This window comes from Coregonus lavaretus (assembly GCF_964263955.1).
Source record: "Coregonus lavaretus genome assembly, contig: SUPER_35_unloc_1, whole genome shotgun sequence".
Taxonomy (NCBI): domain Eukaryota; kingdom Metazoa; phylum Chordata; class Actinopteri; order Salmoniformes; family Salmonidae; genus Coregonus; species Coregonus lavaretus.
The window spans coordinates 5,879,097-5,904,933 of record NW_028167181.1 but is presented as its reverse complement, the minus strand read 5'-3'; the positions used below and the strand labels follow the sequence as shown (position 1 = coordinate 5,904,933).

General features: G+C 43.4%; 1 protein-coding gene across 1 annotated transcript in view; it reads right to left on the bottom strand.

Moving 5' to 3' along the window:
• Positions 1-25,010, bottom strand: part of LOC311110036 (calcium uniporter protein, mitochondrial-like) — a 31,830-nt gene extending 6,820 nt beyond the window's left edge. Inside the window, exon 1 of the mRNA XM_084188565.1 lies at positions 24,694-25,010. Within this exon, the coding sequence (XP_084044691.1) occupies positions 24,694-24,804 (111 nt within the window). The 5' untranslated portion in view covers positions 24,805-25,010. The remainder of the gene's footprint in view (positions 1-24,693) is intronic.
• Positions 25,011-25,837: the final 827 nt, after the last annotated feature.

The following is a 25,837-nucleotide window of genomic DNA, read 5'->3' as shown; positions in this document are numbered from 1 at the left end:
CACTAAATATAGACACTACTTTCTGACCCCGTGTACGGTCAGCATTAGGAGTGAAGAATGAGTGAAGAAGGACTTAAGAGTGAAAAAATAGATTTTGTCAAAATTGATTCTGTCTCCTGTTGCATAACAGTAAAATGTAAAAGGAGTCTTGGTGGTTGAACGGATCTGTGAGTCTCTGTCTCAGCAGCAGTGACATCCAGGGACCTGACAACGTGTGTGTGTGCGTTCGTGTCTGACAGCCAATCCTCTTCGACCCTCCAGTCCATAGCTGTCAGCCAACCAATATCACATTAAAGAAGAGGAGCGGTGATGCCATCCATACACTGCTATAGCTATAGGTCCAAGACACTGCACAGAGGAAGGGACAGGGGATCCGCCAGAGGGAAGGGAGATCTGTAGACTTACGCACCAGTGGTTATGGTTAAGAGTGAGAAGGCAGGAAACACTGATGAGACGAGAGACATCCAGGCCTTGAGTGGGGCAGGCTCCAGCAATAAGCAGGGTAGGTTACTTTCTAAATGTAACCCGTTACAGTTACTAGGGCCGGGAAGATACCAATATCGCAATATTTTTTCCATGGCAAAAATGAAAACACGAAGGTCCTGTAAAAACCTGCTGTATGTAATATATTGTGTGCTATAGCTTGGAAAATAAATAAATGTGACTCTGGATGACAACATTATGATGTTTGTTTCTAACATTAGGGCTGTTTTCCTAAAGGAGTTAAATCCGCTTTGTGTTTTGTTTCCTTGCCGTGGTACGGATTCAGGAGAGGCGAAGATTGAGAGCCATGCGTCCTCCAAAACACAACCCTGCCAAGCCGCACTGCTCGCTTAACCCGGAAGCCAGCCGCACCAATGTGTCGGAGGAAACACCGTACAACTTGCGACCAAAGTCAGCCTGCAGGCACCCGGCCCGCCACAAGGAGTCGCTAGAGCCAAGCAAAGCCCCCCGGCCTAACCCTCCCCAAACCCGGACGACGCTGGGCTAATTGTTCGCAGCCCTATGGGACTCCCGGTCACGGCCGGTTGTGACACAGCCTTGGATCAAACCCGGGTCTGTAGTGATGCCTCTAGCACTGTGATGCAGTGCCTTAGACCGCTGCGCCGCTCGGGAGGCCCCCCTTGCCGTGATACTAACGAGTATCGCGATACTGGCATCATCCCAGCCCTACTAGTTAACTGTCCAAAATTCTAAATCAGTAACGTAATCCAATTCAATAATTGGATTCATAAATCAGTAAACAATGGTTTCAGTAGGAAAGCAACAGGAACTCTACTGGCTGTTAGTTCAAACTCATTATATTGCCTGTAAGGATGAGTAATACGGTACTTGAACGGAAGATCTAGTAAATTGAGACCCCGACTGAGTTCCAAAATTATAAAATATATATATAAAACGGTCCGCGGGCCTACAAAAGGGGTGGGCCTACAAAAGGGGCGGGCCGCCAGTTGCCATCCACCGGCCTAGACTGAAAACAATAGAACCCCCCTGAACATAGACAGGTTCCACAGTGAAAACACTAGAACCCCCCCTGAACATAGACAGGTTCCACAGTGAAAATACTAGAACCCCCCTGAACATAGACAGGTTCCACAGTGAAAACACTAGTACCCCCCTGAACATAGACAGGTTCCACAGTGAAAACACTAGAACCCCCCTGAACATAGACAGGTTCCACAGTGAAAACACTAGAACCCCCCTGAACATAGACAGGTTCCACAGTGAAAACACTAGAACCCCCCTGAACATAGACAGGTTCCACAGTGAAAATATGCAAAAACATTAGTTTGATAAAGACAAAGAGCATATTTTCATCAGAATCATTATTTTATTTGACCAGGTAATTTGACTGAGAACACTGACTTTGTTTGTGTGTGCGCACGTGACTGTGGTGTGTGTGTGCGCATTTGTCTGTTGTGTTTGTGTGTGTGTGCGCGCGTGTATGTGCATGCCTTTGTCTGTTGTGTGTGTGTGTGTGTGTGTGTTTGTTTTATACATATGAAAAGTGCATGGATAAGGAGCCGAGCGTCAAACTCGGAGGCCGAAGCAATTTATCTCTGGGGTGAAGATGCGCCGTGCGTGCATAGTGAGTAGTGGTTAGACCGCTGACGACAGCTAATTCAACACCTGGAAATATGTAAGCAGTCAGGTTCAATGCCATGTTGCACTGTTCCCATCATACAAGACATCAAATGGGAGATGACTGCTATGGAGGAACAGGAACACACTAAGTGCTATAGTATGAATACCGTAAAACAGTATTCCCTTCATATATCAATGGGGTGACAGAACGTATCGCGGTCCTGTCAGTGCTATAAAATGAATACCGTAATACAGTATTCCCTTCATATATCAATGGGGTGGCAGAATGTATTGGCCTTCATTAAGAGCTATAGTATGAATAATCCAGTGCGTTTCCCACTTCCCAGCCAAGCACCTGGGGGTGGAATGTAGTCTGGTCCCAGATCAGTTTTTTCTGTATAGCACATATGCTTGTTAAGAAGAGAGAGGATATGGTCTGACAATGACCATAGTAGGAGTTGGTAAGGCAGCACAAACAGATCTGGAACCAGGTTAGATTGAATGCCCATGTCAATATACTGTCCAATACATTTCAATTTTACACCTTGCACTTTCTCCTGAAGGAAGATGGATGGACCACGGTTAGAGGTCAAAGCAGAGTCGCAGTATAGACATTTATAACCTCAGCTGTGATGGGGAGACTACACAAATCTAATACCTCAACAATGGCTGCACAACAAGATCATTTCTCTTCATGTCTGAAAATCAGGATCAGCAAATAAAGCCACAGGCTATCCTCGCCCACATCTAAACATGAGACACTCATTTAGCCCTCAGCGAGACACAGGCCGAGTCAAGTGCAATTCAAAACAAGAGGGACGACTCCATCAGCGGCGTTCAATTGGACGTGCACTCTTCCCCTCATCTCGCCGCCTATGAAATCAAAACACACAAATTGCCCCCCCTCCCCTCTCTCCACTGCCTCCCTCATCCAATCAATATGCACGGTGTGTGAGGTAACTGCTGCAGCCACATCGCCCCCTGGCCCTCCGGTGACATTCACACATTTTGGGACTCCTTCAAGGAACAGAGGCTAGTAGCTACAGCTGATATTTCTCAATTTCTGTTCCTCCAGCTCTCATTTCTTATCTCCAAAATGTGATTTCCTTATCTCAAAACAGATTGCATGATGGGACAGAGGAACTATATACATTTTGCAGGAGTGTGGTTGGTTCTCAGAGTCAGACACAGTACACATCATGATAAATTGTCCTTTCCTCCTTCACGTGTATACGGTCAACCTGGAGTTCAAAGTGATATGCGCTGTTTCACCACTATCAGTTTGGATTCCAGGCTAGAAATACAGTTGGTTTGCAGAGGGTCAGTACAGCAGCAGCTTGGTGATACACTGTCCTTTCCTCCTTAGTAATGTGGGGAGGCCATTTCCCCTAGTGTTGATCAAGGGACATCATGGTGATTGATTGGTGACAGACAGTCACATTCTGGCTGGTTAATTTCCCCAGTGACCGGCCGCCTAGAGCCCAGCACCCAGGCAGGCAGACAGGACCAGACCCAGTTATTATGGCTCCTGTCACAGGCTGAGCTATGGCCCTCGTGGGGGCCCTGCATGGGAGCTCTGTTTCAGTACCCACCACCCACTGTACCGCCACCCAGGGCTCGAACACCATCTCATGCTGAATTCTGAATGGTGCATTTGCCACTTTTCCCAATAGGCTCTCCTGTAGATTTGAACGTCTCTGATGGGTGTAAACAACATACCAACCTATCAGAAGGAATGATTGCGCAATTGCATTTGGCTTAAACCTATCAAATCCTTTCCGATCTACAAGAGTGCCTAAGGGGTAGGGGCTTGGTGTTTGAGTTGGAATTCAGCGCCAACAGACCAATAGTGTGGCCAGCCTGGGTCCACCTCACACCCACCCAGCCCTGACACACGTGTGTGTCTAGGTGGTACAGTACTAGGGGCTATGGGGAGATTTGGACTGGAATTTAGAACCAACCAACCAATACCGTGGCCAGCCCGGGTCCACCCAGCCCTGACTGATTGATCAATGACCAGAAGAGGAGGAGTTATGTTTATGGGTGCAGCTGGACACGGCCCGGGAAACAAAGACTATCTAACAGCTAGGTAGCCTAGCGGTTAGCGCATTGGGCCAGTAACCAAAAAGGTTGCTAGTTCTAGGGCTGACCCCATTTAGTCGACTGGTCAATTGTTTGGTCGATAGGCTGTTGGTCGAACGAGATTTCTTTAGTAGAGCAGTAGCAAAAAATATATATAAATAAATCATGGTGTACAAGACACCTGTCTGATTGGCGCCTGTCTGAGTGGACTGATCCATTGTGGTAGTCCATCACTAAGACATGTGATACTGAAATTGTATATGGTTATATTACATAAAAACAATGGTGCAACACTAATAAAAAATAATATTATTTTATAACAAATTAGCTTTCTCCCACGTTGGACAGGGGTCGCTGTCCGCGGTTCTGAAACATCAGTGCGCTGTTTAATTGGCACCTTTTCCTAGACCATGTTGCTATGCGCATAATAAAAAGGTTAACCAGCATATTGGTGTTAAGAACAATGCGGCGGAGGTAGAAGCGGAGTTAGGAGACCTTGCCTTAATTGTCTAAGAAAAGTGAGGAGAGAAGAAACCACAACTTAATTACGTCTATAATCCATACCCTAACTATATAAGACAAATAAGACAGATCTTGCTTCTGTTGCCTGTTTGAGTGTTTGTTTAACAGTCTACTGATTCCGTGAGCACCAAGCCTCATGCAACCACATGTCAGATAAACTATTTCACAAATCTGTCTGTTTTTATCTTTACTATGCTGTAATAAAGGCTTTACTATTATTATTTTTTACATTAGACCAGCCTCTCTGGTATTATTTAGTGTTGTTAACACTGTTTCAAATTGTCCAACAAATTATACACTGAACAAAAATATAAAAACGCAACATGTAAAGTGTTGGTGCCATGTTTCATGAGCTGAAATAAAATTACCCAGAAATGTTCCATACGCACAAAAAGCTTGTCTCAAATTGTGTGCACAAATTTGTTTACATCTCTGTTGGTGAGCATTTCTCCTTTGCCAAGATAATCCATCCACCTGACAGGTGTGGCATATCAAGAAGCTGATTAAACAGCACCTTGTGCAGGGGACAATAAAAGGCCACTGTAAAATGTGCAGTTTTGTCACAACACAATGCCACAGATGTCTCAAGTTGAGGGAGCGTGGAATTGGCATGCTGACTGCAGGAATGTCCACCAGAGCTGTTGCCAGAGAATTTCATGTTAATTCTCTACCATAAGCCGCCTCCAATGTCATTTTAGAGAATTTGGCAGTATGTCCAACCGGCCTCACAACCGCAGACCACGTGGTTTGCTGATGCCAACGTTGTGAATAGTGTCCCATGGTGGCAGTGGGGTTATGGTATGGGCAGGCATAAGCTACGGACAACGAACGCAATTGCATTTTATTGATGGCAATTCGAATGCACAGAGATACCGTGACAAGATCCTGAGGCCCATTGTCGTGCCATTCATCCGCCGCCATCACCTCATGTTTCAGCAGGATAATGCACAGCCCGCAAGGATCTGTACACAAATCCTGAAAGCTGAAAATGTCCCAGTTCTTCCATGGCCTGTATACTCACCAGATGTCACCCATTGAGCATGTTTGGGATGCTCTGGATCGACAGCATGTTTCAGTTCCCGCCAATATCAAGCAACTTCACACAGCCATTGAAGAGGATTGGGACAACATTCCACAGGCCACAATCAACAGTCTGATCAACTCTATGCGAAGGAGATGTGTCACGCTGCATGAGGCAACTGGTGTTCACATCAGATAATGACTGGTTTTCTGATCCACGCCCTTACCTTTTTTTTTAAAGGTACCTGTGACCAACAGATGCATATCTGTATTCCCGGTCATGTGAAATCCATAGATTAGGGCCTAATGAATTTAAATTGACTGATTTCCTTATATGAACTGTAACTCAGTAAAATCTTTGAAATGGTTGCCTTTATATTTTTGTTCAGTGTATTTATATTAATAATAACCCTCCTTTTTTCATCTAGCTATAGGCCTAAGAGCGCATCCTGTTTAGTCTTAATACCGTAACTTATTTAGGCCTATATTTCAATACTAATATAGGCTACTGTATCAATCAATCATTTATTCGTTAATGTCATTACACAGCATACGAGTCATTCATTATTTGAAATGCAATCCAGCATTTTAGTTTAAATGAAATAGAGCGACCACAGAATAATTAGCGTAAACAATAAATAGGGCTAAACCGCTCCATTTCGGAAATTCACAAATCAATGCAGACTGTTTTTAGTCTTTGCTGTAATAAAGGCTTTACAAAAAAAACATTACAACAGACTCTCTGGTACGCTTATAAATTAGTGTTGTTTACATGTTTCCTAATGTTCAGAAAAATTATATTGTAATCTAAGAGCACCTGTTTGGCACACATAATATGCACGCAGCGCTTGCTCCAGTATTTTCCACAACTAGTCAAATTTATTCCACACATCTGACTTCCCCTCTACCTCCTGAGCAACCAGTAAACATTCCCATTTCGAGTTTGTCACCTCTTATGCATCCATTTTGCTTTCACATGTGTTACGGTGTTCAGAGTTTGTTATAACCAATTTATTTATGTGATTATGATATGCTATAGGTCAGGCCCTATTGATCACGTGCATGCAATGCATACATGTGTCACGTAAAGAGAGCAAGGGTTGAGGGAATAGAGAATGTTTTTCCTAAACAAATTAGGGATTTCGGTAACATAACTTTTCAGTCAGAAATGGCTGTAATTATGTTGCAGCTTCAGCGACATGGACAGCGCGATACACACTGTTGATGTTCTGTGGTGGTCGCTGCAGCAGGGAGGAGAGAGAGACAACGGGTGCTAGTCACAGTCACTAGCTGTCTTTTTTTTTTACACAGCGCAGCAAGTCTGATCCAGGCCCGGCAAAATCAAATCAATTGCGGTCGGACTCCCTCTAGTCATTTGTGTGTCTTAATTATTTAATCAAACAGTGTGCTTAAAGCATCAGACAAGCTCAGTGCATATAGTTGATTTGATTAAAACACATAGGATGTGTCTATATATGGAAAAATACACGTTTTAACATCTCCACCAATTGATTGGTCGAAAGAAAAAACAATTTTTGGTCGGGGACAGCCCTAGCTAGTTCAAATCCCTGAGCTGACTAGGTGAAGAAGAAAAAAAAAACATTGGTCGATCTGCCCTTGAGCAAGGCACTTAACCCTAATTGCTCCAGGATTGCTATCATTAGTGGCTGATCCCTGGCTGTGAGCCCACTCTCAAGGGCGTCTCAGGGGAAGTGTGATATGCAAAAAAACACATTTCCATTTCATCACACACTGTACAGGTTATACATTTGCACGTGTGAAACAGGCCAAATATAAGCACCCCCTATTTGACCTTCTGAATGGTTCCCATGTAATAAACAGTTCCAGGGACCAGGGATGAAAAACAGAGGGATGGAGAAACCAAATTACTGGCTGCTGTCATCCTGACCGAGTTCAGGCTGCACTGTACCATGAAAGTGATTTGCATCAAGGCATTTGTTTTCTCTTTGCTTTCGACAACATTCTCTTAGAGAGAAAAAGAGGGAGAGAGAAAGAGGGGGGGAGGGGGCAACGATTGGACAGGCAGCTGAGTGAGAACATGGCGAAAGAGAGAGGGAGCAGAGAGAGAGGGAGCAGAGAGGGAGCAGAGAGAAAGAGGGAGGGAGGGGGCAACGATTGGACAGGCAGCTGAGTGAGAACATGGAGAGAGCGAGGGAGCAGGAAGACAAAAACATAAGGAAAAAGGGAAAGACTGCATGAAGAGAGAGGGTGGTGAGAGAGAGGGTGGTGAGAGAGAGGTGGATGTAACGCCCTTCCCATGACAGCTCTCCAAACGGGTGTTCTGCATGCTTCAGGGGACATGGTGATAAAGCAAAAATGAGAGAGAGAGAGAGCTGGAGCTTGAAGAGTTTTTATTCCTCAACGTACTGCAACAGACATATTACACATTGGTCTGAATTCGGTTTTGATACTATTTGGATCAGTTCATTGTTTTGAACGACTCTTTATATGGGTGTTACTGTTAAGACAACAGACTGCAGTAGCTAAGGGCCAGCTGCTGTATTCAAGTCTTCATTGAAATGCAGAGTAGATCAACAATATGCTTAAGTGTGTGTTAGGAATAGAGGTGGGTAAGTGGGTGGTAGATAACTGGCTGTTAGCTAAGCCTAGATAAGTGGGTTTCGTAACAACTCACAATTTCTTACCAAAACCACATATATAAAACACTTCAGCATTGATAGTGTCACTGTCAATTGCTTCCTAAAAGAGATTGAAAAACTGAAGAGAATCCACTTTTTTGTTTTTCACAAATATATATTCTTTCAGGAGATTCCTCTTAAAATATGTAACTGCATATTGGATGGCCAGTGGCCTGCCTCACACAATGACAGCTACAGGCAGAAGATGACAAGCACTTTTCTTGCTTGTCAGCTTCCTTCCTTGAGTAATACGAGGTATATTCTGACTATATATAGTCAGTCAGTTGGTAGCATGGCATATGAGAGCATAAAATAACCATTGTAGAACAGTGTGCATACTTGTCCCATAATCTTGCCTGCGTTCCAAGATCTTCTATAAAACAGTTTGGATTAATTCCAAAATGTATATGCAAATTACACTATTTATCACGCTTGGCAGGAAAAGGTTCCATTCTAATAGAGCGACAACCAGCTTTGGCTTTTTAACTCCTTAGTTATAGGCCTAAACAATGATAGCAGGTTGACCCCACAAACCACCAACCTACATAATAATAACTATGTCAGTTGAAGTCTACGACAGTAAAAAGTCCATCCATTGGTGAGAGCCAAGAGACATAAAAAGGTCTCTACAGAACAGCAACAAGTTACTCTGGTTTTAAAAGACCACAGCGTCTCAGAGCAGGAGTGCTGATCTATAATAATATGCCATTTAGCAGACGCTTTTATCCAAAGCGACTTACAGTCATGCGTGCATACATTTATTTTATTTTTGTGTATGGGTGGTCCCGGGGATCGAACCCACTACCTTAGCGTTACAAGCGCTGTGCTCTACCAGCTGAGCTACAGAGGATCAGTTCCGCCTTTTAGATCATAATTAATAAGATTACATGTACAGAGGGAACCTGATCAGCCTCAATCTGATTCTATCCCTTGATCTTTGGCCAATCATTTAGACGGAGATTGAGCAGACTCATTACTCCTCACCCTTAAATCATTGATTCAGTCTTACAGGACTAACTGGAATTGATTAGGTGCAGGGTGAAAGCTAGCCAGAGTCATTGAGAATGTGTGTGTCACAGTGCACCTCCCGTCACAGATATATTCATTGACTTCGGTGTTCCATTAATAGTTAGTTGCAGTTGCTACTTTCATTTTTGGATTTATAAATTAAATGATATGTACCCATTGATTCTTGAAGAATATAACTTATAAATGCCTCATGAGTTTAGTTCAACTGTCGTACCCCATCAGAAGGAGTTTGGGAAACCCTGCATTAGACTATGTTCACAGATATTCCCAAATTGCATTATGCTACAGAGACCTCTGATTATTCACTGTTAAGGGTTCATACACATTTTGACAGATGGAATTTCATGACTTCTCCATGACTTTTAACCAAATTTCCATGACCAATAATTGGTGGCGTCTCTATGTAGCCTCCATGAAAAAGTCAGCATAAATGTGATATTGACACTAGAAGGCTGCTAGTATCTGATCACATGTAGGCCTGGCCTACCATCTCCTGTCGTTGTGCCATTGATCAAGGCACTTAACTCCCCACAAAGTAGAATAACTGCACTGTTAGGCTACTGTATCAAACACATGTGGTCAACCCTCCATCTGGAGAGCTACTGGGTGTGCAGGCTTTTGATCCAGCCCTTAAAAACATCAGAGTCTGCTTATCAAGGTCCTGTTGAGCAGCGGATGTTTAGGCTGCATTGTGGTCATGGCTGACATGTAGATTTTTAAGTGATTGATAATATAAATAAAAGATCCCAGAAATGTTCCATATGCACAAAAAGCTTATTTCTCTCAAATTGTGTGCACAAATTTGTTTACATCCCTGTTAGTGAGCATTTCTCCTTTGCCAAGATAATCCATCCACCTGACAGGTGTGGTATATCAAGAAGCTGATTAAACAGCATGATCATTACACAGGTGCACCTTGTGCTGGGGACAATAAAAGGCCACTAAACTGTGCAGTTTTGTCACACAACACAGATGTCGCAAGATCTGAGGGAGCGTGCAATTGGCATGCTGACTGCAGGAATGTCTACCAGAGCTGTTGCCAGATAATTTAATGTTCATTTCTCTACCATAAGCTGCCTCCAACGTCATTTTAGAGAATTTGGCAGTACGTCCAACCGGCCTCACAACCGCAGACCACGTGTAACCACACCAGCCCAGGACCTCCACATCCGGCTTCTTCACCTGTGGGATCGTCTGAGGATGGTTCCCCTGCCCAGTCGTGAAACCCATAGATTAGGGCCTAATGAATTTATTACAATTGATTGATTCCCTTCCATGAACTGTAACTCAGTAATATCTTTGAAATTGTTGCATGTTGCCTTTATATTTTTGTTCAGTATATTTAAAAAGGAAAACACAATATGAAAATTCCATGACTTTTCCAGGATTTATGACCGTAAGAACCCTCATTTGACACGGAACAGCACATCCAGCGCATTCTCAAACAGGTCTACTGACACGCATGCACCGGATTCACAGACTAGTGTGAAATAAACTTTAACAATGCTATTCAATGCAGATCCCGCCTTCATTATGTTTTGATCAACCTTTTTTTGACACCGTGTGTGAATCCGGGCCAGTGATAGGCCACCTTGTTTTATAAAGGAGCCGGTGCGCAGCTCCCCAAAAATTGGAGGTGCCGGTACAGCGGTACCAACCAGCCAGCCAAACATCAGACAGAGCAACCGGACAGCAATCTGACACTGAGGCAATAAGACATTCGTCTCTGTTGGGTGACAGTTTAGCCAACTTTTAAAGAGAGAGTTTGTGAACTTCTATAACACAGGGTGATCTTGCAAGCTAGCCACCTATAGCTAGCAAGTTAGCAAACCAAATGCATAGCTGGAGCCCTGAGTTGGAGAATATGTATTTGGCACATCTTAGATAGTTAACTTGTAGTTCTAAGATATTTAGTGGACAAACATTAGTAGTGAATTTCAAGTGTAACTTGATCACCTCTCGTGCTGCTCAACAGTGGATCGTCACGTCATGTTTGCTCCATGTGCCCTTTGTAAACATACAATAGAAATGTTTTTAATTGGCGGTATTGAAAATCATACCGTCGGTATATGGTATACCGCCCAAGCCTACTTGACATTGCCTGAAAATAGTATGTTTATGTCACGGCTGTTGTAATTTCTATTTGTTGTAGGCTAATTATATCTGATAAAATCTTTTACACCAGTGTACCGTTCTGTGCTGAAGGTTAGAATATGCAAGGCAAACCCATTTTACCATCTTTTAATTTTAAGGTAAAGAACTTCTAAAAAGGCAGAAACATTTCCTTTCAACTCTTGAACTCCATTTGTCTAGAGGAGAATGCGTCTCAATAGTACCTTAACTGAGCCTCTACCGGATACCACAGGAAATCCTATGGAAACTGGCAACAAATAGCCTTTCAGGGGATATCACCACTCAGTTTTACTGTCACATCCCATTTATGAAATATTAGGTATTAATGTCCATTTAGTATTTAACATAAGGATCCCCATTAGCTGCTGCCAAGGTTCCAAACAGGATTAAACAGTTACATCACAACAAAACACAATACATCAACAAGATATTATTACATCTTTACTCTAATACTACAATATAAAATCCACAATACAACAATATCACAGTGTGTGTCTCTTCACAGTCTGCGTTGTGCCGTGAGTTGTTGTTTTATCTGTTTTTTAATCTGATTTTACTGCTCTGGAGTTACTTTATGTGGAAGAGAGTTCCATGTAGTCATGGCTCTATGTAGTACTGTTCGGTTCCCAGAGTCTGTTCTGGACTTGGGGAATGTGAAGAGACCCCTGGTGGCATGTCTTGTGGGGTATGTATGGGTGTCTGAGCTGTGTGTTAGCTGTTTGAACAGACAGTTCGGTGCGTTCAACACCTCTCACAAAGACAAGTAGTGATGCAGTCACAGAGAATGGTATTGACACACAGAATGGGAGCACAGTAGACATGTAAACCTCGCTGCCTCAGTGGTGTCCCACCATCCATCTTCTGACTGCTAGGCTGTTGGGGCCTGGTCAAAAGTAGTGCACTAAATAGCAGAGGTGGGACAAAGTCATTGTTATGCAAGTCACAAGTAAGTCTCAAGTCTTTGCCCTCGAGTCCCGAGTCAAGTCGAGTCAAAGATGAGGCAAGTCCCAAGTCGAGTCAAAAGTCAAAGCCATCAAGTCTCAAGTCGAGTCCAAAGTCCTACCATTTTAGTTTCGAGTCATTTCAAGTCCTCTTACCACAGAAATAAAATGTATACAAATCATGTATGTCTGTAAGATTTGTATTTATTTAAACCTTTTTATACAATAACATTAATCAAATACAGCAAAAAACATAACATTTAATTTTCACAAAAAAGGACAAACACCAAAGCTCTGGAAGTAAAAACAGTGTGGGAACCTGCACTGCAAATGAACAGATCTTACTCCATGTGAAACTCCTACCACAGGAGAGAGAGAGCTGTGTGGACAGGTGATGAGCAGAGAGTGAGTGTGTGTGCGCGCATGCGTGCTGTGGACAGGTGGAGGGAGGCCCCTATACTGCATTGCATTTGCAAAAGATCAAATTGGCCAAAAGTCTGTCAGTCATTTGTGCACGATGGGGACGCAGAATGATGCCACCATGGCTGAAAACTCGCTCCACTGGAGCACTAGAAGCAGGCACTGCCAAGACTCGGATGGCTACTTGAAAGAGTGAAGGAAGAGTCTTACTGTTCAGTGCCCAGAACAAAAGGGCATTCTGTCCTTCTGCCATGTCAATGTAGTGACTTAGCTGTACTGCTGGTGGGGTCCCAACATCCCTTTTCTGCCTCTTATGGTATGCAGCAAACAGCCCTTCTCCTTCCATGTCCTCTAGTTCTTCTTCAGCAGGCACCGGCACAGGCTGCTCTGTCTCTGCAGCATCTTGCAGGATCAATTCTAAAAATAAAAATAAAAACGTGTCACAACAGCAGAAACAAAAGAGCCCTTATTTCTGATGTTGATGATACTGTTCAAGACTGAAATTTTTTATTATTGTTAAAGTCAGATTAATATCACATTAGATCCTATATCAGATTAAGATCAAATTATTGTACGTTGCATTTAAGTTGCATTGCAAGTCAATAATATTTACCTTTAACTCGTTGTGCCACCTCTGCCTTGATGTCACGGTTGACCAGCACATGGGGCTCAATCCACAGCAGACAAAAGGCTGGATCCAAGGCAGCTGCTTTCAGGTAGACTGTGTCTGAAAAGGGGGCAGTGATCCCTTCTTGAGACTGGGCCATTTTTACATTAATGAAGATCCCAAGAAATCTTTTTTTCAGGGATGCCTGCAGACCTCTGACCAGGCCACTCAGGAAACGAACTTGAGGCTTCAGCTTCTCAAGATGGTGATTGAGGGACAAGATGGATGGAACAACTGCACTGATTGTAATGACTTTCTCCCCCTGTGTCAAATCAGTTGCTTCTCCGAACGGTTTTAAGATGTCCACCAACTCCTTCAGCAGATTCCACTCTCGTGGTGTGAATGACAGTTCTTTATGCCCGGCCTTCTCAAGAACTGCGCAGAGCTTTTGCTGATCACAATGAAGGACTGCTTTTACCTGCCGCAGTGTGGAATTCCACCTCGTGCTCACTGCAGCAGGGATGCCTCTGTGCTCCCCAAATTCACCATCGAAGATGTCTTTAAACGTTGTGCTTGTGTGGAGCAGGGAGCTAAGTTTTGATAACTTGGAGAGAGAAGGACATGCCGCTTTTGTTTCTTTCAAACCGTCTCCCACAACCAGCTGCAATGTGTGTGCAAAACACTGCAGGCGCTGTTTCTTTGCCATAGCAGCATCGACGGTTTGCTGGTCTTCTTGGGTTAAGTCATGCCATAGCTCAGGATCATCAAGATTATCTCCAGCATCTTCATCTTCCTCCTGTTCGCTGGGGAAGCAGACTGTAAATGCCTTGCGCATGTTAGCAGCATTGTCACTAATTATATAGTCCAATTTAGCTTTGATGTTGTATTCATCACATATTGCCTCAAATTGGTCACAGATTCGCTCTGCTGTGTGAGAGCCTTTGAAGCGGTTGCAGGCCAAGAGATTAGTCTTTAGCTGTACCCTCTCTGCATCTCGCTCCATCCAGTGCACAGTGACACCAAGGAATCCCCTCATCTTTCGATCAGACCAAATGTCCACAGTGACTGAAACATGGTCAGTGTTGCTCAATTGAGTTTTTAACTTTGACCGTCTCTCCTCAGCAAGGCTCTCTGTTTTTGTGGTCAGCGTTCGGCGACATACTGGGGTATACTTGCTGTCCAGCACAGCCAGAAAGTGACGAAAGCTCTTATTTTCCACAATAGACAGAGGGAAATTGCAATCAATAATCAAGTCAGACAGTATCGCATTGGAGATGGCCTTCTGCTGTGGGTGGGTCAGGCTGTAACGCCCTACACGAGTGTCAAGGAATTGTGAGATTGAAGGCTGTTGTGGTTCATCTACGATGATTTTGTTCATCTGGTATTCTTCATACCTGTAACAGAGAAGAATATGAAACAGATGTCAGAAAATCCTTTACAGCCACACATGTTGTATTTGAAACTACTCTTTACTCATATCAATGTTGTTGTGTTAATATTCATTGCCTATTGTACACTACGGTTTACGATAATACATTTCAGTGTCAGTGTATGCAATATTAAGAATATTTTCACTGCTTCAAAATTCATAAGAAAGCCCTTTCCCTCAAGAAACTGAAGTCATATGCTTTATAGCAGTGGTTTTCAAAGTGGGGACGGGGACCCTTGGGTGCCGCGAGGGGGTTCTAGGGGGGCCATGGCAAGTTGGCATGAAAAGTATAGAAAAACAAAATAATTGAATAAATTAAATAACTAAAGTAAACCAAATTAAACCAAAAATAAGCTAAACAATATTCCCATTAGTTAAGAACTGCACTATAATAATCTATTGCATCTCTGAACATTACTACTATAATCGTTATTATTTTATTATATACTGTATATATCCCAGTGGTGCGCTGCCTCACAGACCTACTGTAGACTACGGTAGCACTCTGTCCATGCGCTGTCTGCTGTTTGGGCATGATATGAAAAGGGAAGGCTAATGGTGGATCTACTGTGACTGTGTTATCATTTTCCTCTTTACAATGTATACGTCTTACTATGTTTCCTGTTGTACTTGGATGGGTTTAGGGATGCACCAACTACATCCGAGTTGTGAAAGGGGGTGCATTCATTGTTTAATTGTGATATTTTGTCTTCAGCGACAGTTCAGCTTAGTTGTGATTAACCAAAATTACATAAACGACCTCAATGAGGCAGCACACCAGCAACTCTGAAACTGAATTCTAAAACGCTTAACGTGAAAAACGCTTAACGTTGCTTAATGCTTAATATACTAAGACAGTAATATTATAAGACCAAACTCTGCAAATATCATATTAATAAAGCATACTATGTACAAAACATCAGATGAGCCCAGAATACATAGTAGCCTACATAAGACATGTTAAGCCTTTTCTTATAATGGTTTTCTATGGGAGGAAAACACTTAACGTGTTGTTAAACGTGTTTGCGTTCATATTCTGGCCTCATCTGATGTTTTGTACATTTAGTATACTTTATTAATATGATATTTATAGTTTGGTCTTTTAATATTACTGTCTCAGTATATTAAGACACGTTAAGCCTTTTCTTATAATAGTTTTCTATGGGAGGAAAACGCAACGTGTTATTAAACGTGTTTGCGTTCATATTCTGGGCTCATCTGATGTTTTGTACATAGTATACTTTATTAATATGATATTTACAGAGTTTGGTCTTTTAATAACACTGTCTTAGTACATTAAAGAACGTTAAGCGTTTTTCACGAAAGCGTTTTAGAATGTCCATATAATAGCAGTTCAAAAATCCATATTTTTGTAAGCATGAACCAGCAAGGGAGACGTGCGTTTGTCTCGTTGATACAGTAAATATGCAGCAGCTAGCTAGTAAGTTACGGTACATCCGATAAGGTGCGTAGCATTCGTTCAAAACTTACCTTTCTTTGTGCAACTTCAGGTGTCGAACAAAGTTGGACGTTGTGGCAGCTCCGTCTGTAATCTTCGATCCGCATGTTTTGCAGATTGCAACTCGTTTTTTGTCGACTACCTCGTAATTTTTATAGCCAAACCAAACTATCTTCGGTATCATTTTGACAACTGGCGCGTTGTTGCTTGATGTGCTTCATTGGTTGTCTTGCAATGTGCCTGCTTAGATGCTGTCGAATCAAAACAACGTGGGACTACAGTGATTGGATAACGTGCAGGCAGCGCGCGCTCTCTGTATGCATACAGGTGGATGGTGCACATTTTTTTCACAGATGCAGATAAACGGAGAGCGGCGCGGCCGTGTGAAAAAATGTTTTCCCAGTTTTCATGGGAAGTAGCAAGTCTTCTCGAGTCATAAGGCGCAAGTCCAAGTGAAGTCACGAGTCATTGATGTTAAAGTCCAAGTCGAGTTGCAAGTCTTTGTACATTTTGTCGAGTCGAGTCTGAAGTCATCAAATTCATGACTCGAGTCTGACTCGAGTCCAAGTCACATGACTCGAGTCCACACCTCTGCTAAATAGGTAATAGGGTGGCATTTGGAACACATCCCTACTCTATAATAAATGAGTGCGGTCCGATGGGGGACGGGAATACTAATGAAAAGTCTCTAAACGGACATTGATTCCCTGGGTATTGTAAAATCCAGGGTGTGATGAATTAAGCCTAGACTAATAGTTTGTTATGGATTTTCTGTTACTAGAAGGCTGGTTTAAACGCGTTTTGAAGCAGTTTGCAGAACAGGCCGTTGACAAAGGCATTTAAAGGCCTAAGTGATTGAAGTTAGTGGTGCAGACCTGAGCAAAACAATTAAGTTTACACAAATGGAATAGCAGGATGGACACTTGACTAGGAGGCTGTGTAGAACTGAAGAAAGCAATGATGGTTACATTGAGTGTGGAATAAGGCTGGATGCTACAACTAATGAGTTCTGACAAGTCTGGTTCAGCTGGAGGTGAATTAGTGACAGTGAGCTGGCTAGTTCTTGATCTGCAGCTGCCCACTCATTGGGCCTGAGCCCACGTGTACACACACACTCTCACACTCTCTCTCTACTGGATGGATAGACCAAGTGACATCATTCCATATAACACTGGGCAACAAGGTGAAACCAAACATCTGGAAACCACATTTGACTCTGTTCCATTTATTCTATTCCAGCAGTTACAATGAGCCCGTCCTCCTATAGCTCCTTGCACCAACCTCCTCTGCAATACAGCCATAATAGGTTTAGAAAATGGAATGGTTGTGATAAGAGGGTGATGAATTGGTTCTGAGGCACTGAGATGGAGAACCTAGCAGAAGATAAGCATTCCAATTGTCTTTATCTAAAGGTCCTTCATGTCTTTTTCAGGCCGTCAAAAGGATTGTTGTATGTCTTAGGACAAAAGCAGAACTTTTTATCTGTCACAAAACTTGTTTTGAATAGTCAATTATTAAAGTATGGAAAGGAAGGCCTCCCGAGTGGTGCAGCGGTCTAAGGCACTGCATCGCAGTGCTTGAGGCATCCCTACAGACCCGGGTTCGATCCCAGGCTGTGTCACAATCGGCCGTGACCGGGAGACCCATGAGGCGGCACACAATTGGCCCAGCATCGTCGAGTTAAGGGAGGGTTTGGCCGGCCGGGATTTCCTTGTCCCATCATGCTCTAGCGACTCCTTGTGGCGGGCCGGGCGCCTGCAAGCTGACTTCGGTCGCCAGCTGGACGGTGTTTCTTCCGACACATTGGTGTGGCTGGCTTCCGGGTTAAGCGAGCAGTGTTAAAAGAAGCAGTGCGGCTTGGCAGGGTCAGGTTTCGGAGGACGCATGGCTCTCGACCTTTGCCTCTCCCGAGTCCGTAGGGGAGTTGCAGCGATGGGACAAGACTAACTACCAATTGGGGAAAGAAAGTAATAAAAAAACAAGAAGATCTATGGAAAGGAAGGGCAGTGAAATTCTTTTTCAAAATAAGCACAAATTGTACAGATTAATAGGAACATCCATCATTACCATCCTCATAGTTTGGTGTTGTTGTGTGGGCCAACAGTTAGGCAGCGAGTGAAATTACAACTCCATTCTCCTGGCTTTTTGGAGGATATTATTTGGCAACCCACACTGCCCATTAAATCAGGGTCCATTCCCAATAGGCCCTGGTCATAAACCAGAAATATGGGAGTGCAGTGGTAGCAATATACAGGCGTAAACCTTTAAAATGACAGACCACTATACAACAGCTGATTTTATCCAATTGAGGTGTCAAATCAAATCAAATTTTATTGGCCACATGCGCCGAATACAACAGGTGCAGACATTACAGTGAAATGCTTACTTACAGCCCTTAACCAACAGTGCATTTATTTTTAATAAAAAAGTAGAATAAAACAAAAAAGTGTTGAGAAAAAAAGAGCAGAAGTAAAATAAAATAACAGTAGGGAGGCTATATATACAGGGGGGTACCGGTGCAGAGTCAATGTGCGGGGGCACCGGCTAGTTGAGGTAGTTGAAGTAATATGTACATGTGGGTAGAGTTAAAGTGACTATGCATAAATAATTAACAGAGTAGCAGCAGCGTAAAAAGATGGGGTGGGGGGGGGGGGGGGGGGCAGTGCAAATAGTCCGGGTAGCCATGATTAGGTGTGATAAAGGAGTGACTATAGCTTCAGCCCTCAGGCAAATGCCGTGCAAAAAGGCAGCATGGATGGCTATAATAACGACAGATGGATAGAGTGGTTGAGTGGTTTTGATACCATTGCACTCCAGCTCCCCATTACTCTATGATACTGTAGTGAAATGTGACCTGTGTTGCTAAAGCCACCACACATTGTTGCAGTGTGGGGTGTGCTGAGAGAGAGAGTGAGACAGACACCTCTTTGTGCCATATTACCTGCAAAATATGTAACTTCCTGCCACACCCATAATAACATTGCTAACTGTCTTTCTCACTATTTAATTGTTGTCCTCATTCATTTCTTACTGTATTGTCCTGTTAATTGTTATTACTCGTTGAGTATTATTATTTTTCCTATTATTATCCATCTGCATCTATATGTTTGCTTTGGCAATGTGGTAACACTTTCCATGTCAATAATGCCTTTTGAACTGAATTGAGACAGAGACAGAGACAGAGAGGAGCTGAGTAGAACCAAGCTCCTAGCCTCCTACTGTTACTGTTCGGCTTATACCCCCTGGACACGTGTAAGGACATATTGAAGGACATACAGCACATATTTGATGTATGGTTCATACATGTTTGAAATTGATAGACCCCGTTACTCCTCAACTCGCCCCAAGTCAGCATTTTTCATGTTGGCTTATCTGGGTCGAACCAAAGTGCTCTTATTTCACAAAGGCAAATAGAGATGGGAAGTAGGACTGAGTCTGGAATCATGCAAGCCACAATGACTAATACATACAGTCCAAAATAACCAGAGGGGTTTTCATTAACAAAACACTCCATCCGTTTACTGCAGTAGCTAATAATGCACTTCTGGGTCACAGGACAGAATGCAGCTTTTGTGATGTACATCAACGTTCCAGAACCAAGCAATAGAATGTATTATAACCTCCATATTGAGACTATATCCTCTCAAATCCTCTTTTAAACTCTTTTAATGCTCACCACTCTAAGGTGAGGAGTCTGGCCCGTTCCATATAAATCGAGAAAGATTGCATCAGGGGTCCTATTCAGTTGGTGGATATGTTTTGAAAAGGAGACCGGGGGATAAGCTACTACCCGTCTAGTCCATTGAGAAGACTTGATGTATGAATGAATTACATTTTATTTTTGTGTCAAATCACCAGTTGGCAACCCATCCCTTACGGGATTAATTGACACATAAACAAACATTATAATAATTCAGTGATCATTCTTCTGGTGTTCTGTGCAGTGACAAAGTGACAAATAAAACAATACATAATAGTAAATAAGCTTATCCAAGCATTAATTATGCATACGGTTACCTACTGAACACAACCTTCACAAACAGATAGAGGGGCAGCCAGTCAGGTCTAGTGATTGGACGACTGACTCCTGTAATTCCCTCCAATCACGGCTCTAGATGGATAAAAGCCTCACGTTTAATTACACACTGGCTCATCAGACAAGAGGCCTGTCAGGAGCAGATAAACACTGTGTGTGCGTCTGTCGGTGTCTGGGAGGGGGGAGGTCCTACGTGACAACCAGATGACGATGTTCTATCAGTGTCATGTTGTTGCTTTGTGCCAACCTTCCCCCTCCAGAGCGGGGCTGCATTCACAAGAGTATCAATCCACCCAGATGTTCTGTGGTGATAGTCATTGACGTGTGACTTTGAAAACTCAACTCCCCCTTCCATTCTGGCTGACAGTGATGTGTGGTGCTGTGTAGACAACGTGGGGTAATTGTACAGAGTATACCCCCACATTAGGTACACCTTCCTAATATTGAGTTACACCACCACGTTTTCCCTCAGAACAGCCTCAATCAAGGTGTCGAAAGCGTTTCACAGGGATGCCGGCCCATGTTGACTCCAATGTTTCATTCCAACAGTTGTGTCCAGTTGGCTGGATGTCCTTTGGGTGGTGGACCATTCTTGATACAAACAGGAAACTGTTGAGCGTGAAAAACCCAGCAGCTTTGCATTTCTTGACAGAAACCGGTGTGCCTGGCACCTACTACCATACCCCGTTCAAAGGCACTTTAATCTTTTGTTTTGCCCATTCATCCTCTGAATGGCACACGTACACAATCCATGTTTCAATTGTCTCCAGCCTTAAAAATCCTTGTAACAGCGATAAGCTTAGGCTACTACATGATACTCAAATTTTCCCTATACCCATCATGAGGTTGCTACAACCTAGCCTATGAATGAAAGTTCACAACATACAGTGCTACGAAAAAGTATTTGCCCCCTTTCTAATTTTCTCTACTTTTGCATATTTGTGATACTGAATGTTATCAGATCTTCAACCAAAACATAATATTAGATAAAGGGAACATAAGTGATCAAATAACACAACAATTACATATTTATTTCATAAACAAAAGTTATGCAACACCCAATTCCCCTGTGTGAAAAAGTAATTGCCCCCTTACACTCAATAACTGGTTGTGCCACCTTTAGCTGCAATGACTCCAACCAAATGCTTCCTGTAGTTGTTGATCAGCATCCCCAAACCATCACCATGCTTGACCTTTGGTCATCATGCTTGACCTTTCCCCCTTCTGATAACCAGGTGGCGAATCGCATCTCTGCATGTCTGGCAGACATATCAGTATGGATGACGGATCACCACCTCAAGCTGAACCCTGGCAAGACGGAGCTGCTCTTCCTCCCGGGGAAGGACTGCCCGTTCCATGATCTCGCCATCACGGTTGACAACTCCGTTGTGTCCTCCTCCCAGAGTGCGAAGAGCCTTGGCGTGACCCTGGACAACACCCTGTCGTTCTCCGCTAACATCAAGGCGGTGACCCGCTCCTGCAGGTTCATGCTCTACAACATTCGGAGAGTACGACCCTGCCTTACACAGGAAGCGGCACAGGTCCTAATCCAGGCACTTGTCATCTCCCGTCTGGACTACTGCAACTCGCTGTTGGCTGGCCTCCCTGCCTTTGCCATTAAACCCCTACAACTCATCCAGAATGCCGCAGCCCGTCTGGTGTTCAACCTTCCCAAGTTCTCTCACGTCACCCCCCTCCTCCGCACACTCCACTGGCTTCCAGTTGAAGCTTGCATCCGTTACAAGACCATGGTGCTTGCCTATGGAGCAGTGAGGGGAACGGCACCTCTGTACCGTCGGGCTCTGATCAGTCCTTACACCCAAACGAGGGCATTGCGTTCATCCACCTCTGGCCTGCTGGCTCCCCTTCCTCTGCGGAAGCATAGTTCCCGCTCAGCCCAGTCAAAACTGTTCGCTGCTCTGGCACCCCAATGGTGGAACAAGCTCCCTCACGACGCCAGGACAGCGGAGTCACTCACCACCTTCCGGAGACATTTGAAACCCCACCTCTTTAAGGATTACCTGGGATAGGATAAAGTAATCCTTCTACCCCCCCCCAAAAAAAAATTGTGAAGTGGTTTTCCCACTGGCTATAGGGTGAATGCACCAATTTGTGAGTCGCTCTGGATTAGAGCGTCTGCTAAATGACGTAAATGTGCCCTTGAGCAAGGCACTTAACCCTAATTGCTCCTGTAAGTCGCTCTGGATAAGAGCGTCTGCTAAATGACTAAAATGTAAATGTAAATGTAATGTTCTTACTGTGGAATGCAGAGTTTGGTTTTCGCCAGGCATAATGGGACCCATCTCATCCAAAAAGTTGACTCAAGTTTTCCAAAAAGCACCTGGTGATCATCAAGACTCTTGGAAGAACGTTCTATGGACAGATGATTCAAAAGTATAACTTTTTGGACGACATGGTTCCAGTAATGCCTGGCGAAAACCAAACTCTGCATTCCACAGTAAGAATATCATACCAAAGGTCAAGCATGGTGGTGGTGGTGTGATGGTTTGGGGATGCTTTGCTGCCTCAGGACCTGGACGACTTGCCTTAATAGAAGGAACCATGAATTCTGCTCTGTATCAGAGAATTCTACAGGAGAATGTCAGACCATCCATCTGTGAGCTGAAGCTGAACCGCAGCTGGGTCATGCAGCAAGACAATGATCCAAAACACACAATCAAGTCTACATGAAAATTGCTAAAAAGCAACAAATTGGAAGTTTTGGAATGGCCTAGTCAAAATCCAGACCTAATCCCAATTGAGATGTTGTGGTAGGACTTGAAACGAGCAGTTCATGCTTGAAAACCCACATGTCGCTGAGTTAAAGCAGTTCTGCATGGAAGAGTGGGCCAAAATTCCTCCACAGCGATGTGAGAGACTGATCAACAACTACAGTTGGTTGGAGTCATTGCAGCTAAAGGTGGCACAACCAGTTATTGAGTGTAAGGGGGCAATTACTTTTTCACACAGGGGAATTGGGTGTTGCATAACTTTGTTTATGAAATAAATATGTAATTGTTGTGTTATTTGTCCACTTATGTTCCCTTTATCTAATATTAGGTTCTGGTTGAAGATCTGATAACACAAATATGCAAAAGTAGAGAAAATTAGAAAGGAGGCAAATACTTTTTCATAGCACTGTAGGTGCACACAGGTCGAGAGACAAATTTGAGGTGACAGACAGTGACACATGGACAGACAGTGACATTCAGTACCGCCTTGCTGTGAACAGCACAGTAAATAAAATGGTCTGCCATCCAGTCAGGAGGGGAAGGAGGCCAGACATGCGCAGGCAGGCATGCGCACCACACACACAGTTTGCTCAGTAATGCATGATGATTATATGAATCTCACATACAGATGAGGTTTCACACACACTTCACATTGCAATCTTCATTAACTTGGAGAAGAATGTCATTAGTGTCAGACACCACTAGGCCTACCTATAAATAGGGGACTACATGTATTATTCATTCATTGTTGTCATGCCAACACTGTGTGATATGGTGCTGACATTCTAGTTAGGATTGTAAATAACCTAGACTGAGTTCTTACAGTAATGTATTCATAATGCATGGGATAGGCCCACAGTATAATAATCTGCTAGAGGTGGCACTTTAGTGCAGTAATTTGAAGCTAAGGAGAGTGATGCCAAGAGGGAAAAAGAGGACAGAGAGAGAGCGATCGAGAGAATCATTCAATTAAAGTGTTGATGCGTGTGTGTGTCATCACACACCTGTCTTCTGCATTCAGTTTCACTACTATATTCAGAGAGAGGAAGGCTATTTATTCCTCATTTAACAACATGTCTAGACGTGATGGAATGAATGGGAAAACCCTCTCGATCAATGCCATGCTAATTGCAATGCATCACTGTCTTGTCTAGACTGCCTATATATTTTTTCATGATTAAAAATGAACGGTAGGCCTATTGATTAGTTGAAGGATCCGTAACTCTGTTACTATCTAGTGTACTTCACTAGATAGTAACGACGACAAAAAATATTTGGAAACAACGCATGCATAACACCCTCACTCAACAATCTCACTATTTGATAGTTCATTGGAACTCTACAACCGGTTTCTGAAACCAACAGAGCATGTGCAGTGCAGGGCGACAATATAACAGACCACTGTGCAAAACTTGTGAAGGAGAAAGACAAAACACTAGTTTGGATATTTACATAACGACGCGGCCGTCCCATCTATAAACTATTGCAACAACGTAGCTCTCTCCTTTCACTACACCCACACAGTAGTTTCAGTTTACCGTATGCAGTAATTTCACCGGAGATCGGGTTGTTTTGAGTGCGAAGTGGAACTGTTTAGTACATCCGAAAACTCCAGCCCGGAGTTTGGCGACCATTCGCAACGAAGCCATCGTTCTCAAATTAGTCCATGCGCTCTGGCATACTGAGCAGTAGAACACTTGTAGAAAATCTGCCTACACGCAGGATCTTCGTATCGTATTCCAGTTAACAACAGACTGTTTTGCGTGTAAACAGACCGAGGGCGGATGAGATGATAAGAGATAGGGCCTGAGCACAGCCCGACCGAAAGCAGCGTACCATTTCCTCCGTGTGCAGCAGTCAGTGACAAGCAGAGCACGCCCGCGTGCTAGAGTTTATTCTCTTCCCATTGGTGGACGTCACAATAGTAGAGGTCGGGTATGAATGGGCCATGCAGCATGTAAAATAAAACTGAAGGTACCACGTTCATCTGTACAAACAATAGTATGCAAGTATAAACACCATGGGACCACGCAGACGTCATACCGCTCAGGAAGGAGACGCGTTCTGTCTCCTAGAGATGAACGTACTTTGGTGCGAAAAGTGCAAATCAATCCCAGAACAACAGCAAATGACCTTGTGAAGATGCTGGAGGAAACCGGTACAAAAGTATCTGTATCCACAGTAAAACGAGTCCTATATCGACTTAACCTGAAAGGTGGCTCAGCAAGGAAGAAGCCACTGCTCCAAAACCGCCATAAAAAAGACAGACTGGTTTGCAACTGCACATGGGGACAAATATCGTACTTTTAGGAGAAATGTCCTCTGGTCTGATGAAACAAAAATAGAACAGTTTTGCCATAATGACCATCATTATGTTTGGAGGAAAAGGGTGGGGCAGCATCATGCTGTGGGGGTGCTTTGCTGCAGGAGGGACTGGTGCACTTCACAAAATAGATGGCATCATGAGGAAGGAAAATTATGTGGATATATTGAAGCAACATCTCAAGACATCAGTCAGGAAGTTAAAGCTTGGTCGCAAATGGGTCTTCCAAATGGACAATGACCCCAAGCATTCTTCCAAAGTTGTGGAAAAATGGCTTAAGGACAACAAAGTCAAGATATTGGAGTGGCCATCACAAAGCCCTGACCTCAATCCTATAGAAAATCTGTGGGCAGAACTGA